We start from the raw sequence: 12,790 nt of genomic DNA, 5'->3' as shown, positions 1-12,790 counted from the left end.
TACTATATTACAAAAAAGTTAGTGAGCAAATAATTAAGCAACATCATTAAAAATTCAAATCTTTTTTAAAACGGAGGAACCCATCGATTGACCTTGGTTTCCCTACAACAATATTTTAGAGGAAAATGGGCCGGAACCACACTTGGTTAGAAATTACAAGCAACAAACAATCAAGATTTCAAAAAGGTTGTAATAAAGTAGTACTAGTAATTAAATTGACTCGGATATTTAAGGAGAAGAAAACATGTTTCTGTTTGTCTTCCTCTGTAGGTTAGAATCTCTCTCTCTCCATTGACACTTCATTTTTGCATACATCACAACTGAAGACTCTCTCATGACTTTTTTTTTAGGAGAGTTGTTAAAGGAATTGGTTTATTGATTAAAAATATGAATATGGGCCATCACGAAATAATTACATAATGAACATAATGGTAATCAAATTTTATTAATAAAGTGGCCCAATCCATTTGTATGCGACACTCAATTGGTATCCACAATAGGGTTTAATTAGCTTATCGTTAAATTACATTACTATTAATTAATTAACGGTATATTCATGTTCCTAAGAAATACTAAACCGAATTGCCCGAAAATAAATGAAATTTCGAATTTTGTTTCAAATTACCAGTATTTTCGGGCAATTCAGTTTATTTAAAAAAAATCTAAAATTTCAAATTGGACGCTAAAACTTAAAACAAAATTTAAATGCCAATTGTACTTTTGTGGTTCTAGTCTTGAATCTCATGTAGCGCAACTGCACAACAATTACATGTATAGTTACTTTATACATTAAGGCCTCTTTTGGTAGGTCTATTTTCATTAGATTAGGAAATTTATTAGACCATACATAACCGGGTATTTTGGTGGACAGGTACATTTTCTCGTGAGCTTGTGATGGGTGCGAAGCCCATTGCAAAACTCATGTTTTAGTCGGCTACATCGTATGTCGAAATTGGTGGGTTTTACTTACATGCTTCGACACAGCAACACTTGCAAATGATAGATCAACTAAGCGAAACTAATAATTTTATCATATTCAAACGTAAACGTGTTAAATCCTAACATGCCTACCCAAAAGCTAGAGTCCTAAATGCACTTATTATGTAGGTTCATCCATCCAAAACCTATTACTAGTATACATAGTACTACTACTACATTTGTTCTTGTTTGATGATTGCCATGAACTCAACCAAATCAAGGTTTTGTAGTCTAGGCTTTTTCATGTGATCAGAACCTCAAAAGTCAAGATATACAATACCCTCCCATAATCGGATGCTTTGACAATCATACAACATACTTTTTGTTAATTAATTGTGCTACAAGACGCTGCAAATAGACGCAGTAGCTGAGCTCAATTAGTGTCCCAATTCCGCAAACTACAAGTTATCTTCACTAATTAACAAATACTACTACTATTAAGAGTCAAACCCATTTGTCTCTCTTTGTTGGTATCCAATGTCTTAGCCTTATCATTTCAGTACACCAATTATTTATCTAGTTCCTATTGAAAGAAATATAATTTGATATTTTTTGAAGAAATAGTAATTAATATATGTGCAAAGCTTGCATATTTTGGTGTAAATCACGATTATTTATGTGCACAAAATTTTTATGTCAAAATTTATAACCAAACCAGGAAAGCAAAAGTAACCAAAAAAAAATGAGAAAAGGTCTTGACAGAATATCCCAAAATTTATTAACCAACAAAATCCCTCCAGAAATGCGCCAACTTCTACATACCAAAACTTTTGAGAAGATGAGCACCAAGCATTAAAATCGGGTGTCGGATTTACATTGTGGAATTTACACGATACGAGGAATAAACGTTAACGTTCAACTGCATAATGCTTAAATACATTTACACATCTCTGGTGGCAGAAGAGAAGCATCATCCACACCCAACCATCTTCCAACATTGGCCTGCAATCAAAGAAAAAAAAGAAGAGAATATTATAGCACCTCAACATATTCAGAAACATTTTTGGAGTTGAATCATAAAATCGAGCGACTTACCATCTCTCAAGGCGTGTTTATCGCGCTCCATGAAACAAGAGATCAAATATTATTTTATTTCACAGATGAAGAGGGTAAATATAACATGGATTATTATCATGAAGTATATGCTCCTCTCTACACCTTGTACTCTCTCAAAAGTATAAAAAATTCTCTCGAGTGAAAGCATCATTTCAGATTCATCGCTGCAGCCATATTTCTTAATTTCTGAGCTATTTCTGAGAACGATGGCCTCTCTGCCGGATCAGAACCCCAGCAACTTTCCATCAACAACTTCCATTCCGGGTCACACCATGTAGGGATTTGTGGGCGCAAAGTGTTGTTCACAATCCCTCCTACAAACCATAAGAGAGCTTTAAGACAACTAACTTGCCATTGTTAAACATTGGACATAGACGGTTCTACTATCTGAAACAAGAGTATCTTATTATACACTGTGTCAAACTTGGTATATACAAAAAAATACTACTATAGCATGCTAGATTATCATTCCAAAACAAAAAAAAAATGTCAAGAGTAAATGCTACAATAATGCAGAAGATAATCATTGACCCCCTGAATATTGTCAAAACTCAATCTCTAAGAATTCTTTAGTAGGGAGGCTTCCATACTATGCTCTGTACAAGAAAACAGCACCCCTAAAATTTTGCATTTCTTGGCTTTAGACTAGACTGCAGTACACCAGAGAGTGCATTTCAAAAAAAGTGGTGCACTGCTAAATAATAATTCCATACCAATTATAGAAGCACAGTGCATATCGGTATATGGCTCATCACCAGTAAGTAGCTCCCACATGACAATCCCGAATGAGTAAACATCAATCTGTCATAGGAAAACAGATTAATAGTGTTAAGTGATTCATGAGATTTTCTGGGTTTTCTTGTTTACTTTAGGGGTGTTCTTACTTGTTTCTTCTTTACTCGGTTGGGCTTGTTTTATTCAGGAGTGTGAGGGGGGGAGGGGTGACTGAAATTTGACAGTCCTTACCTTTTCTGTCACCATGTTACTTTTTCCACTCAGGAGTTCAGGTGCCATCCACGGTAATGTCCCACGAACACCTCCCGACACTAAAGTATTCTGTTTTACCTTCGATAAGCCCAGGTCGCCAATCTAAATTTTAATTCAATAAGAACAAAATCAGCTCTCATAAAAATATAAACCGAAACAACCATTCACTAACCAATTCAAAAGGAAAGCACAAAATAGTTAGGATTTTGGATGCCCAAACACAGTCACATCAGCATAAACTCGTGAACAATAATCAGCTGGAGCATAAGCTGTAGTCCAAAAGATCTTCCAGAATTCTTATTAAACTTATGAACTGCAATAAGCCACTGCACAGAGAATGCTGATGGACGAAAAAGAATTTCAGGAGTTTTTAGTAAGCCAGTCAACCAACCTTGCACACTGGACGATGCGGGTCTCTCATGTTTACCAGTAGATTTTCACATTTTAGGTCAAAATGAACAATATTTTTTCCGTGGAGGTACTCCATACCAAATGCAGCATCCATTGCAATTATGAGTCTCTTACGTCTATCAATTGTTCTGCTCATAGAGTAAATTAAAACAGAATCAGATATATAATATATGATGAGAATATGCAGGACAATAAGAAAAGTACTGTACCTGTCCTTTTTTTGAAGAAATTGTTTCAAGGATCCATTAACCATGAACTCTGTCACAGTTGCTAAGGATCCATCAGGACCATCACGAACCACCCCATAGAAAGAGACAACATTTGGATGGTGTAACGAACTTAGTATCAGAGCTTCCTTCCAAAAATCAGCAATCTACACATCATGTAGGTGAAATCAGAATTCAAGGAAAAATGAAATGCCTTTTAAGGGGGTGAGTGGACCATTTCTAACATTTCCTAACATCACATTTAACACCATAAGAAAGCTCATATAACTTACTGAATGAAAACGATCCAATCATAAGAGAAAGAAACCTTTAACGGAAAGCAAAATGCTCAGTATGGAGGAAAAATAATGACTATTGACTATCATCCAAGAAAATTTCTCCAACATGTGTTTCTCCACTAAACTAATGATCTAGTGAATCTTACATGCATTGTGATACCAATCAGCCTCCTCCTTGGAAGGTTTACTGTCAAGGCAGCCAAAGAGGGGATAATTTCTGTGCTCTGTACGTTAGATTAGTTATATGGTAATTGGGAGAACGGAATGATGTTACAGACCATGATGAAGATGAGATAAAAGCTGTGGACATTAGAAGCAGCCATGATTGCCCGCTACAGATGGTGGGATGTTCCAACCGCAAGGAAGAAGAGAAGGTGCTGGACGTGTGATGTTGAACAGCCGTTAATTCTATATTGCCTTTATCCTTTATTGTCTTGTAACTATGAGTTGATGCTACCTTGAGTTCAGAGCGGGAGTTTCATCTATTCAAAACTTGTGTATACTGCAGCAACCGTGGCCTTCAATGAAGAAGAATTTTCAACAACACTTCCCATTCAAATAATCAATAACTCCCTACAAGTGATGGATTTCTTTTGGTCACGTGATTTAAGAAAATGATATTTATAGAGTTGAGTGGAGAGAGTGTGGAGTAGAGAAGAAAAGAGGTATAAGTAGAAGAGAGAATAGATGAGTTTTTATTTTGCTAAAAATGGAAATTGATCACTAGAAGTGGGACAACCATAAAAGGAACATCAATCAATTGTAATGGGACGGAGAGAGTACATTTCATACTCAACCAATTCAACATTGTCTTCGCCTTTCCTTCTAACATTTTGATGTGGTCCTTCTAACATTTTGATGCGGTGAGTGTGGAGCAATGGTGGTGACAAGAAGCGCCGATACGCGTATTTTTGGTGGAGTATGATGCTTGAGGATGTGCTTTGAGTGCAGTCCTTATGCAAGGTCGATAGCCCATTGCTTATTTAAGCAAAACATATCTCTGCACGATCGCTGTCCAATTTGCATACGAGAAGGGACTGATGACCTTAGTTCCCGCAATCTAGCATTGGAGGCCCTATTTGCTTGGACGAAAATTTATCATTCGCACAGAGTCAGACCAATATAGTTTGTATCAATTACTCACTCAACCATTGATGATACAGAATTTGGTGACCAAGCTTCTCAGGTATGATTACATTATCAATTTTAAGGAAGGGCCAGCAGATCGACAGCTAAGCATTTCACTCATGTGCATGGTATTATATATTACAAAGAAGGTGGGTGGTGAAAGAGAAATCAGAATAGATACGTAAATTTAGCTGAATTCCATGTCACTCCAACCAGCGCGTCCGCCAGCGCTTGCCAACCATATCATCATTTGGCTGCAAATGTTCATTGATCAAGAATGATGCAACAAGTCATACATTTCCGTGGTTTGCCAGGTGTGTCGGCGCAACATGTACGAGACAAAATCACCAGCCAGATTATTGTCGCCGCCATTGTTGATTCCTACTCACATTTAGGATGACATTAGCATGAACTTCATATCCAGACTACCAAGGGTGGTGGAGTCAATTGCGTTTTAGTGGTGGTGGATCGATTTTCAAAATACAGGCACTTCCTCGCTCTTAAAAGCCCATTAACGAAAACAGTTGCACAATTGTTCATGAATGAAGTAGTACGACTACACGGTCTCCCTAGTTCGATTGTGTACGATCGCGATCCTATTTTTCTAGTGCATTTTGGCAAGAGTTTCGAATGGCAACCACTTTGAGAATGAGTTATGCATATTATCGGGAGACTGTTAGCCAAACTGAAGTCTTGAGTCGGTATTTGGAAACCTATTAGAGGTGTTTTTCATCATCTGAACGCCCTAAGTAATGGAGTAAGTGGATGGCATGGGAGGAAAATATGGCTTAAACACAAAAATCATTTTATTATTTCTGAACCACCCATCGTCCTCAACCCAAGATATAGGCAATTAGTATCAATAAAAATCTCTTTTGCATGCAAAGGAGAACTAGGAATACATCCTGTTACCAGCGCAAGATTACTAAATAAATAGGCATGATGCAAAAAAGGCATACCAGGCGTTCCCTTTCAGAGGGTCTTCCAGAAAAGCAGCTGGCTTTTATTCTTTTTATGGCTACATCTGATCCTTTCCACTTCCCATGGAATACAGCACCATAAGTTCCAGAACCTAATTCCCGAATTTCCTCCAGATCTTCATTTCTTATTGTCTATAGAATTAAACAAACACATATTTAGCAAAGGTAGCACATCAGAGGATTTTGATCAATTAAATATGCAAATGTACTTGGTGAAGAAAGTGATATTTCCAATAGCATATAACTATGCAATTGGGAGGAATAAAAGCAATCAACAGCAGTTATAATGAGCATAACATCAATAACATAGATGAGAACCTGCAATCCTCGGTCAAGTGCTTCTGCCTCAGCTTTTGTCATCTCTATCTCAGAGTGGTCAACATTGTCATTATCAGAATCTACCTCCAGCTCCATGTTGCCATCCTACAAAAAAAATGTTATTTTAAAAGTACAACCATAAATGCACTAGGATTAGTACACTTGATTCTTACTACATTTTTTTGGTTTTGAGCATCCTCCTTTGTATCAGTATCATGCACACTGCCCAAATCAGAGTCTTCTTGAACTTTAGCTTTCACCTCCTTCAAAGTCTGTAACGTTGCCTCCTTCACAGACGCAATTAACTCAGGCAAGAATTCCAATCTTTCATCTTGCTGCTCAGGAGCACCAGCATTAGTTTCATCACCATTTAAAGCATCACCATTTTCAATTGCAGATTTTGGAACATCGGAACTTATGACTGTCGATGATGCTGAAGCATCTGACTTCATGTCAATGGACGCATGAACACAAGAACCTTTGGCCACAGCTCCATTATTTTTCTCATTGCTCCCATCATATGCACCATTCTCATTCCTGATAGCTGATTTATTAGTTTCACTGCCACTCCAGGAACCTATTACAGAAGCAGCAACATTCACAGCCACTGATGTATCATCAACTAGTGAGACTGGATCAGACATAGTAAATGGATCTTTAGAAGTGACTGGTGTAGCCAACACAGCTGCTGATTGGACAGGTTCCACATTACATGGATGGGGGTTCTCCAAAGTGTATTTGTTAGGAGGAAGTTTCACAGCCTGTATATGAGGAAAGTCTGACATAAGAGAACCATCATAGCCCACAACTTTCTGCGATGACTCTGCCCAGGGACTCTGATTCTCTAAACCAGTTCTCACCCTGGGACTTCCCTCCAGAGCACCACGAATGAAACCCATTGGAATAGAGCCATTAACTAGCTGAGAAGAAACCGGCGTTTCATAAGAGGGACCGCCCTGCAATGGACTATGAACATTTCTCCACAGAGGTTGTGTAGGAATATGGCCATGAGGAACCTGGTACACATTATCAGTTCCATATGTGTAGGGAGCATTCCCAAAGCGAGCACTCCGCTCCTCTGCGGGGGGCAAATGGACCTGTGATCCTGTTGCTGCAGCTTGGTCCTGAAACCCTTGACTGCCATAGTCAACTCCAGGACGAGGATAGCGTTGATCATCATGATGGATGTAGTTTGATTGCATTTGGTGCCCGTCACATACATTACCATGCCCGAGTGGAACATTCATCCCATTCTCCACAATATAACTATCAGCTAACCTTCCAGATACAGGTACAGATAGACGTGGTCTAGGTTCCTCTGTCCAAGGATTTGACTGATGCGGAGAATTCCATCCTCTTTCATGACCATGGGTTTCAGAATACATTGACCGAGGATCATTAGGTTCCCTGCTGTAAAAGGGAGGATTTAGGTTTCCCTCTGAATTCAACATGTATATGTCTCGGTGTCGAGGGCACTCAGAACAAGAACTAGGGACCTGAAGATATCCATTTCCCATGTTTGGTGGCTCCAAACGCGACTGCTCACCAGGCTTCCAAGAAGAATCAGGATAAACTTGATTTCTTTGATATGGCATCCGGCAATGATCACAAACACTGCTGGCGTCGTAAACATTGGACCCTTGGAGCATGTTGTTAACAGAGCCAGCTGGAATCAGCACCACATTGTCTGCATATGGTGGCTGTTGCTCATAAATAGAATGATTATTAATAGGAGGCCGGTTATAATCTTCAGGAACTCTATCGAAGTCTCCATATGGTGTTCGATAACGAGATGATGAAGGGGAAGTAGGAAATTCAGCAACTGGTCTCTGATCTAAAGGTTGTCGAGGAGAGTAATAAGCAGGACTCCATGGAGCCTCCATTTCATTATACCTTTGATTAACTGCTTGCTGGAGTTGCCCTGAGCCTGGATGAGGAATTGTCAAATGCCGCAGATTCATTTGAGCCATCGGTAATTCCATATTTCTCTGGCCATGGACACTGCCATCTAGATTCATTTGGGTAAAGTATTGCTCAGCAGATTGGACATCATCAAGTGATCCAACTAACAACGATTCACCAAGTGGCTTCCTCTCAGGAGACTCATTAAGGCTATTCAAGGCATCCACGTACCTCTTCTCATTGTCCCTTTCATCTCCATCTCCGAAATGTAAAGAACCATCTTGATCAGAATGGGCAAACAAAAAAATCCTCAACCTAGTAAACCCATCTACGGATCCCAACTTATCATACTCCTCCATCATATTAGTAACATCATCGTCGTTTACAACAGATACAAGAGCATCAAGATCCTCATCCGGCTGCTGGTATTTCAGCACAGTTACACCCTCATAAAGCTCCCTCATCTTCCCCATGAGCTCTTCATAAGTTATATCACGCTGAACACTCACAATCCGCGTCTCACCTCCAACATATCTAAGCTTCCCATCTTGAGGGCGGGGAAGTATACTACCACTGAAACTGCATAAGAATTTAATACGCTGACTTTCATCGCCACTCAGGACGCCTGCCGGGGTCATTGCAGGGCTATCCATCAACGACTGAGGTTAGCAGTTGTTGATCACTAATATTGGGTAGACTCAGATTCTAGTTGGCTCAGATTCTTCACCCCCTCAAGTGTACACATTGAATTCACACTTGAATGTCTTAACACTCATACGCTCCCAATCCAAATCCTAAAGCCCTAGTTCAAAGTTCACCAAATTCATACAAAGAGTTGAGAGAAAACATTTAAAGCATTTGAAAATTCAATGGGCCAATGGCAACACCAAAATCCACACTTCAACACATATTCATCCCAACATAACAAACTTTTATGCCACATAATTGAGCTTTCCAAGCATACTTAAATCCAGATTCAGATACACATGAAATCGAAAATACAGAAACAATCAGATTACCTGATAACAGGGGATTCCAACAACACCAGAGCCCTGAACTTTTAATTTTCTTCTCAAAACCCAAAAATCAAGAAAACCCCGGAAAATCCCCCAAACCTTGTGGATCGCTCGTAACCCTCCTTCAATAAAAAAACTAATGAATAAATAATAAAAAAGGGTCGTAAAATAGTGCGCTCTCCCTCAAAAAAACGGGCAAGGTAAAAACTAACAATCCCTAATTCATGCGAATACGATACATTGATGAGAGGGCGAGGGTGGGAGGAAAGCTTTTGAGTTTGGGGATGGTGAAGTTGCCAGGTTTGGGGACACGTGGCGGCGTTCTAGTTATTGGAAATTAGGCATCAATTTATCTGCTACAACCGCATATTCTTTATTAATATAAGCCTGCCTCTACTAATTCTGTTTCTAATTTCTTGGGAATGGAGGCTAAATTTTAATTGTAATTGGCCACAAAATTTAATTCTTTTCACTGGATCATATATTTACTTCAATAAATTACTACATCACTCTAATTATAATTTATAATGACAGTATGTTTTGACTGAATATACGACTCACGGATAAATTACATGTTACGTACCTTATGTGAACACCACTCTTATTTGCCTCACGTTTAATATTGCTCGTTTCGATTTATATATTTATTTTGATTTTAATACATTAAACAAGGCTTAAATTCATAAAATTCATACAAATCAAAGCTCGATCTATCATTTTATTGATTTATTTGAAACTGTAGAAAAAACGAACAAATTGAGCTTTGATTTTATGAATTTTGTGAAATTAAAAATTCCAATAAGATTGTTTAATGTATAAGATCAAAATAAATATATAAATCGTAATGAACTACACTAAACATGCGTCAAACAAGAGTGGTGCTCACATGTCATTTCTAAGTAGTTATAGTACTATAATAATGTTAGATGAATTCATTACTTATAAAATCTATACGATCATAAATATTAATGGCAAATTATTTATTAGGACTATCAGAAACTGTTTGTTTATGATTCTTCATTACTAGATAATGTAAACATATATACTATTATGAATACACATGATACACAGGGAAAAAATATGAAAGAATTGTATATATCTATTGATAATTTGCAGGGAAGTTGTAGTGCATCATTCATGTGTGTTTAATCTTGTTCATGCTGTTGTGTTGATGGTGCATTCTGGAGGGAAGCCTTGTGGGAAGCGCTTAGAATCAGAGCAGTAGTTGTATATCATGTAATTCTGCTGCACCCACTTGAGTCTTTCCTGGTTCGTCGAGTCTAATACAGCGTTCAGCCACGCGTTTGCAGTTGGATCGTTGCTGCACGAAGACGAACCAGACGACCAAACACACGCGTTGGCAACAAAGTTCCTGTAGGAGGCCGTGAACGGAGCGTGGCTCCAGTCTGTCTTCACAAGGCCTCCTCTCGTTGCCCAGTCATCCGCGTTCCAGAGGCTCGAGTATATCCTCATTGCCTGGTTTTTCGGATACGCAACGCCTACTGACTCCGGGTTCTTGTATTCTCTGATGGGAGTGCCATCTACTGAAAATCTGAAACCCAACCAAAATATCATGAGTTCTTTCACATACTTTATTCACCTTTTTACTTTATTGTCTGTATTTTAAACTTTAACATGTCAATTTCTTAAATCTCGTGTCCAAAAAAATGTCTCTTCTACTTACATGATTCTCTGAGGATTCCAGAGGATTGAGTAGGTGTGGAAGTCCACTGTCGGGTCGAACCAGAGGTAAAACTGCTGCTCCCTGTTGCCCTTCCCCTGGCTGAATACATTAGTGTGTAGAATGTAAGGGTCGCCGCTTAGGTTTCCGAGGAACTCGAAATCTATCTCATCGTGCGTCGCCCCTTGCGAAGAGAGCTGCCAAGGAAGAAGAAGAAGAAGAAGAAGAATTAATTTGAGTGTTGTTTGGTGTTTGGTATGGAGGAGGATGGAGGTGGGAACTTACATAGTATGCGGTGACAGTTCCGGCTGAGTTTCCAGGGACGAGTTTGAGCTGCATATCGATCTTTCCAAAGAGGTATTCGTTCCTGGACTGGAAGCCGGAGCCTGAAGTCTTGTCGAGGGAGAGGGTGAGAAGCTCACCGTTGTTGAGGATCTTGGCGCGGCCGTCGCCCCATGTTATGTCCATGTCTTGGTAGAAGTTGGCATAGGCTGATGCAAACAAAGTGATCACCAAAATAGGTATGATATTGATAAGGGCCATTGCACAAGTTTTTTGGTACAAAATCTATGTTTTTGTGCTTTTGATTGACAGATGATTTTTCTAATTTGCAAGTCTAGGGGGTTTTTATAGGTGTGGAATTGTATAGATTTTGGTTCTTTTTTGGAAGTTTTATAGGAAGCTGCGTTTAGTGGAATGTCAAATCATTTGCATGGTTGGACGCAGTTGGGGTGGCCAATATTATCATCCTATAGTTTTCAAGAGTTATTGCAAATTTATTTACTGTAGGGGTAAATGCTTTTTCGACATAAATTGTGATATGGAAAATTAATCATAGTCTCAATTATTAATCTAATCCATTTCGATCAATTATAAACAAACAAAGAAAGTAATTAATGTGATTTATATAATAGTTAGTGATTAGTGACAAATGGAAACCGCGTTTGTGAACAAAAAGGTGAAGTAAATAAGTAGGTGGGAAGTTTTGAAATGTGAAATAATCATAGCTGGAAACAGATGGCTAATAAAATGAATAGACTTTAGATGAAAGATAATTTGAATAGTGATGAGTGAATACGTTATTACACGCGGTTTTGAAAGATTCTACAAAGCACTAGCCGGTGTGGTATGGGAAATATCGTCTCTTTTTGTTTGCTTTTCTTTCTCTTTATTTATTTAATTATTTATTTTATATTTTTTTTGGTTGCCTGGAGAATGCGCAGTTTGGTAATATTGAATTAATAAAATTTTAGCATATGGAGTGGGAGGAGAAATATGAAAGTGGACATTTTATGGAAACGATTTACTAATCTGTATTGTTTTAATTGAAATTATTTTGAAGTGAATGATAAACTGGCCGATTGATTGAAGAATCGTACGTAATGCACTTTTATAACTTTTAATATATATTTTGTTGTATTAATCTAGAAGTAGTTGATTTTATCTGTAGAGAGATTATTGGTTTGATTTGGTGACTTTTGGCCTAGAATTCAACTGTTGAATATTATAGTAGAAATTTTTGCCTCTTTAATTATAGATTATAATGGGTATTTGTTAAAGGAATTCGGATTTAATTGAATATCCATGATATTTTGGTAGATTTGCTGTTATAAAAAACTCAGTTGTTGAATTTGGTATTGACATTGAGTGAAATCCCATTTCCGCAATTCCTCTATGAAAATAGGCATTCTTGTAATAATTAACACAGAATAAACATAGGTAGATAATATGATAGTACTCATTTGAAAGTAGTAGCTGTAGTATTCCATCAGTCCCATTAGAAATGCAACGTTTTCTTTTTTGGGTTGTCCCACTAAAAATGAAACGT

General features: G+C 38.0%; 2 protein-coding genes across 5 annotated transcripts; both read right to left on the bottom strand.

The window, feature by feature from the left end:
- Positions 1–1,673: 1,673 nt before the first annotated feature.
- LOC125194071 lies at positions 1,674–9,612 on the bottom strand. Of its 4 annotated transcripts, none has more exons than XM_048092076.1 (10): positions 9,285–9,604; positions 6,537–9,067; positions 6,364–6,468; positions 6,025–6,177; positions 3,642–3,805; positions 3,413–3,560; positions 3,001–3,123; positions 2,748–2,835; positions 2,014–2,348; positions 1,674–1,920 (listed from the first exon to the last, which is right to left on the bottom strand). In XM_048092076.1, the coding sequence occupies exons 2-9, from the start codon at positions 8,916–8,918 to the stop codon at positions 2,182–2,184; spliced, it is 3,330 nt and encodes a 1,109-aa protein (XP_047948033.1). In that variant the 5' UTR covers positions 8,919–9,067; positions 9,285–9,604; the 3' UTR covers positions 1,674–1,920; positions 2,014–2,181. The 4 variants fall into 4 exon arrangements, with proteins under 4 accessions (XP_047948033.1, XP_047948035.1, XP_047948034.1 ...); XM_048092078.1 differs by having other exon boundaries at positions 6,540–9,067; XM_048092077.1 differs by having other exon boundaries at positions 6,537–9,059.
- A 689-nt stretch (positions 9,613–10,301) lies between these two features.
- Positions 10,302–11,571, bottom strand: LOC125194073 (xyloglucan endotransglucosylase/hydrolase protein 22-like). Its single transcript, XM_048092080.1, has 3 exons — positions 11,248–11,571; positions 10,966–11,159; positions 10,302–10,833 (listed from the first exon to the last, which is right to left on the bottom strand). Exons 1-3 carry the CDS (start codon positions 11,503–11,505, stop codon positions 10,437–10,439), a joined length of 849 nt encoding a protein of 282 aa, XP_047948037.1. The 5' UTR covers positions 11,506–11,571; the 3' UTR covers positions 10,302–10,436.
- Positions 11,572–12,790: the final 1,219 nt, after the last annotated feature.

This window comes from Salvia hispanica, chromosome 6 (assembly GCF_023119035.1).
Source record: "Salvia hispanica cultivar TCC Black 2014 chromosome 6, UniMelb_Shisp_WGS_1.0, whole genome shotgun sequence".
Classification (NCBI taxonomy): Eukaryota; Viridiplantae; Streptophyta; class Magnoliopsida; order Lamiales; family Lamiaceae; genus Salvia; species Salvia hispanica.
The sequence above is the reverse complement of the archived record's forward strand: the minus strand, read 5'-3'. Positions and strand labels throughout refer to the sequence as shown.